Source organism: Nicotiana attenuata, unplaced genomic scaffold, assembly GCF_001879085.1.
Source record: "Nicotiana attenuata strain UT unplaced genomic scaffold, NIATTr2, whole genome shotgun sequence".
Classification (NCBI taxonomy): Eukaryota; Viridiplantae; Streptophyta; class Magnoliopsida; order Solanales; family Solanaceae; genus Nicotiana; species Nicotiana attenuata.
The window spans coordinates 18,024-23,299 of NW_017672497.1; the positions used below are offsets into that span (position 1 = coordinate 18,024).

The window sequence follows — 5,276 nt, forward strand, 5'->3', positions numbered from 1 at the left end:
CGCCACACCCCTTTTGTCTTAAAAGCAGACATCTCTGATGCTATGATAATCCAATCTTCCACTTTGTTTAAGCAATTTTCTTGGTGACGAGGGTGCAAAACTGATTGAGAGCTGCTTAGGCGATGAATAGCTGCAGTAAGTACGACAGGGACGTTGTTGTCTGCTTTTCTGGTCTTTCGAAAACTGAGTTTTTAGCATACGAACAGGCCAAAATGTTTGAAAATTGATAAAAGAATATGATAAATGATCGCCTATATATTACTCCATGTACTAGTATTCTCCCTCTGGCTTTCAAATATGAAAAATGCAGAAATTAAAGGGAATCTCGTACTTTACAATTTATATCAAAGAATCTCAAAGAGAAGGGGTATATTATACATGAATTGGAGATATATTTATTGAGCCGACTCTGATTTATGTGCAGCTATGTGGCCGTCAATATTTGCCTGTAGAAAAAAAATGATTAAAGGCCATCTCAGATTCTTTTTCCTGTGCTTGTAAAAATATTGCAGATGAAAACAGTTCTCCGAGGGAAAAAAAAAATGCAATTCCCATTTCAACTGCTGACCAAAATTTCCATCATTAAATCATTCCAAGAATCTATTGGACCAGGCAAGCACCAATGTAGACAATCATTTTGAACTTTTGAGTGTCTATTGTCTCCTGCAAATGGCTGGAATTGCCTGTAGACTCCTGGGTGACCGTCTGGCCGAAGCAACGAAAGGAAAGTGGTGTCAAACAACCTTATTCTCAACCCAACTTCAGAACCTATTCTCAAAGCTCTCTCAAATTCTTCCAACTCAATTTTACGCATTACCACATCGATGTCTCTAAGGTCAATCTCGCCTTCTTTCAAAGGATCTGTTCTATTACAATAACCTCCGGTGTTCCATTCACCGTTCTCAAAGTGATCCGGTGTCGTGGTTCTAAGGAAAGTATACACCTTGTGCTTCGAGCTGGTGATGTATTTCAGAGTCGAATTCAGTGCTTTGCGATATGCATACTCAAATCCAACTTCTGTTATGTTCTTACCAGGGCAATTGTGGCACCCAACAATCTTGTTGTTCTCGTAGTAAACTGCAGATTTCAGGTACCATTTCCCTCCAGCAATAACTACATAATTGAAATTGTCAAATTGTCGAGTCCAAACATCATCGAGTTTGTCAAGGTGAAGCTGGGCTGTATCGGTTGAAACTCCATTGTTATCTTCGAAAATAGTGGCTTTTACAAGAAAAGGTGACCAAACTACTGAAAGAGTTAAGTCATGAGTTGGAAAATACCATCTTCTGCTTTTGTATTGCTTGTCATGGTAGACCTCATCACCTTGTTCCTCCTGCACGACAACGTAAACATGAATCCAGATACTGAATTCTTTGATGTACTAGACGACCCATTATAACATAACTAGAACTTGACGCATTCCAGCTAGTAATGAATATCCCAGAACGATAGGCAAGCAAACAATAAATGAAAGCGAAGTGCCACTTCCAAAAATACTCAACAGTGCTTCTGTGAGTAAGAGTCGCAAAAATACTCATTAATTTTCAAAAAGATGCAGAATTTGCACTACCCTACTCTACCCAAGATACTCATTTTTCTTGGTCGAAGAGGAGCCTTGGAGCAATGGTAAAGTTATCTCCGTGACCTATAGGTCACGGGTTCGAGGCATGGAAGCAACCACTAATGCTTGCATTAAGGTCAGAGGCGGACCCAGGATTTAAAGGTCAAGGGTGCAATTTTGGATTCAACTAAAATTTGCTTTGTATATAGGGTGTCCACTACTAATATATCACTATTTTCTAAAGACATATACATATATACGTAGAATTTTTGCCGAACTTTACGGGTGTCTGTGACCCCTTCTCGGTATAGCATAGGTCCGCCTCTGATTAGAGTAAGCTGTCTACATCACACCCCTTGGGATGCGGCCCTAACCCGGACCCTGCGTGAACGCGAGATGTCTTGTGCACCGGGCTGCCTTTTTTACTCATTTAATTTCCTGGTCAAAGGACATCATCACCCCACAATTGATGGAACTTAAAAATTTGAGCTGTACTAGAATGGTTGGAGTAGTTTGGTATGATAATAAGTTTTAACTGATTAACAACTTGAACTGAAATGTTTCAACTGGAAAACTTTACCAGCTGTATTCAAAGACAAATACTGATGTAGCTGAGAGAGACATTACTTATAAAAGTTGTGAGAGCCAACATGAGAAGGTAAGCCATCTCCAAAGCAAGGCCCGATATTATGAGCTGAGAGATACAACACCAGCTTATAAAACAAGACTGTCCGACAAATTTTATTGAATAAACCTAACAATGACGAATAACTTTTATTGAGATCTATATTGACCATATAAGAGTAATTATTGATGTTAATAAGTAGTTAAAGAAAACATCCAAGTCATGATGAGTTTCACCAGCAAGCAAGTTTTGGACTTGACCATCATTGAAGAATGACATTTTTTCGTCCATTTGTCGGGCTAACTCCAATTAAAGACATGTCTTATGCAGATCCAAACTTTAACTTAGTATAAACAGCAGAAGATGCCTTTTCACTGGAATCTTTCTTCATACAATAGTGAGCTTTTGAGCCTGTTCATAGTATTGAGGTATTTGTTTGTCTCGAAGCAAATGAAAATGGTCGATTTGATGTTCTCCTAAGAAAGGAACCAAAATAACTGTGGATGCAGAATTAGCACTACCCTACTCATATCTCACATTATTTTCCTACACCGACGTTGTCGTTTAGTCACTAAATGTCTAATTAGTACTAATTTACTTCATTGAAGAGTTAGTTTGCCTTCTCACCTAGTCTGAGATCAGCCAAATGAGTTTTTCTTTCTTCTTTTTTTTCTGCGTTGTTTACTTGATGTTATTTTCATCTAGTCTGGTTAGCTTTTTTACTTATACTAGCGAAGTTTTAGTTAAGTAAATTCTTTTCACTCTCAATAAAGTAGTGGAATCAATAGATCAAGAACCTCTTTGGCCTCTGTTTTAGCTTTCCATTGCTGTCAGTCCTACAACCTAATAAACACAACCTAGAACCACTAGAGCCAGTGGCAGATGGAGTTCATAAACTACAGGTTCATCTGAAACCAGTAATTTTGACACAAATCTTGAATATATAGTGAAAATTCACTATAATTTTAACAAATACATATTACATTAGGAATCCATAATTTTAGAAGTAAACTAGTTTAGTGCTAAGAATCTTAAAGATTGAACCCATAAAGTTTAAATCTTATATCCACCTCTGACTACAGCCTCACCCCATACTTCGAATAATAGAATTAGCCTAGATAAATAGACAAATAACGCAGACACAAGTAAATTTATAGCAGCCAATTCAAGTAAATGTACCTGAGAAAGAATGCAAAGCAATGACTGTACATGATTGCGCATAATTGAATCACCAACAAAAGCTAACGATTTTCCCCGCATCATATGAAGGAACTTCTTGGCATTGAATTTAGGTAGCTCACAATGGTTGGGTTTCCATCTCCAGTAAAGATAGCCAGTATCAGGCCTCCCATTTCTCATACAATTTTGGTGAGCTTCAATTGAATAGCAAGTGTGATTAGTGTAAAATGGACCTGTCGGATCTTGAACCCAATCTCCTTTAAATAAATCGCATTTTCCTGCAAAAATATGGACTATCATCAGGTCAATAACTCTTCGGAGCCGGTGGCGGAGCCAGAAAATTCAATAAGGGTGTTCAGAATTTGAATAACTTTTGCTAGTGGACTATGCAAGGGTGTTCAAAGTCTATTTTAGTAGTATTTTATCCTATACACAGTATAATTTTTCGGCGAAGGGTGTTCAGTTGACGACCCTTGGCCACACATAGCTTCGCCCCTGTTCGGAGCGTTAACTTGTAAAATATTGTAACAACCTGCTATAATCGATTAAATTACTAATTCTTTACACTGTCTGTGAATATATCTTAAAACCCAAAATGAAAACATAGTTTGTGAAGGATCAGTGAATCTCATCAATAGCAAACTCAAAGCACCACTCATTCACCAAAATCACAATTCAATCTTGATTTTCATTCTAATCTCCCCTTGTCCATGTGTACTAAATGCTAATTTTTCACTATACCAACATTCACATATATCGTACCCGTTGTTTACGGGAATGTTTACACCAAACTGATGAATACAAGACATGTATCTTTTATAAACACATATATCACCTAACTGTGGTTAATTGATTAGTATTCTCACTTTAATTTATAACTGTGGTTAAGCATCGAGTTCAAGCAAGTAATTACTTTCACCCAACCAAGGGAGTGGCTAATTTTTTATTTTTTATTATTTAAATTAACTGAAAAAGTTAAGTTGGTTATCCCAGTAATCCGTCTTTTACTATAAATTTTCCTATTTCCTTTTCTTAAGGGCTTTTCTCACAAAACAGCAGAATTTGATGAAAGACTTGTTCTTTTAGCTCCAACAAACAGTAAATCAAGCACCAAGTTTCTCTAAAGAAGTAAAAGAAAACCACCCACGTCATTTTTACAACAAAATTCAGAATGTAGAAAAAATATACTAAAAGAAAAATAATAAGGAGAAAAATAAAGAAGGATATTTCAAGAATCAAATTTTTATTACAGTGGTAAGATTGAACTAACCATTTTGTGAAGTACTTCTGTTCATTGTAAGATCACTGGATGTCTTGTTGGAAACAAAAGCAGTGTCAGAAACCTCAACAGTGGAAAATTGTAGAAAGCTGGACAAGAATAAACGATAAGCAAAACCCATCAACAGAAAACAGACAGCAAACTTTATAAACACCACAGAGAATTGCTTCTTGTAATTAACGTTGTTGCTAATCGCAGCCTTCATGATTTTTTGGTCTCTCAAAAAGTGTCAATATGTTTTGAAAACAGTAATATACTAATACTAAAATATTAATGAAGGAAGATGATGATGTTGTAATAATAATTAATGGTATAAAGAAAAATGTGACAATTGAGTGTTTATCCCAATTCCCAACTAACTTTTAATAAGAAAGTAAAAAAATGTGGGGAGGTTGTTGAGAATGAAGCCAAGGTAAGAACACGGAAGAAGGAAGAGAAGGGTATAAAAGAACATTTTAATGTATATACTTCACCTAAAAGTGACGTGGTGGATTAATGTGTATTCTCATGTTGCACCTCATCACCTGTTTTTGCTGTTTTATTTTCTTTTTGTTTATGCATTTATATGTATTTGAGATCCACTAACTCGATCGTAATATATAGAGCTAGGTGATAAGAAAAGAATGCAATTG

The 5,276-nt window shown here is 36.2% G+C and overlaps 1 protein-coding gene across 1 annotated transcript; it reads right to left on the reverse strand.

Annotated features, from left to right (window-relative positions):
• Positions 1-314: 314 nt before the first annotated feature.
• On the reverse strand, positions 315-5,074 carry LOC109213436 (protein trichome birefringence-like 25). Its single transcript, XM_019377235.1, has 3 exons — positions 4,636-5,074; positions 3,366-3,643; positions 315-1,333 (listed from the first exon to the last, which is right to left on the reverse strand). The coding sequence occupies exons 1-3, from the start codon at positions 4,847-4,849 to the stop codon at positions 557-559; spliced, it is 1,269 nt and encodes a 422-aa protein (XP_019232780.1). The 5' UTR covers positions 4,850-5,074; the 3' UTR covers positions 315-556.
• Between the last annotated feature and the right edge of the window lie 202 nt (positions 5,075-5,276).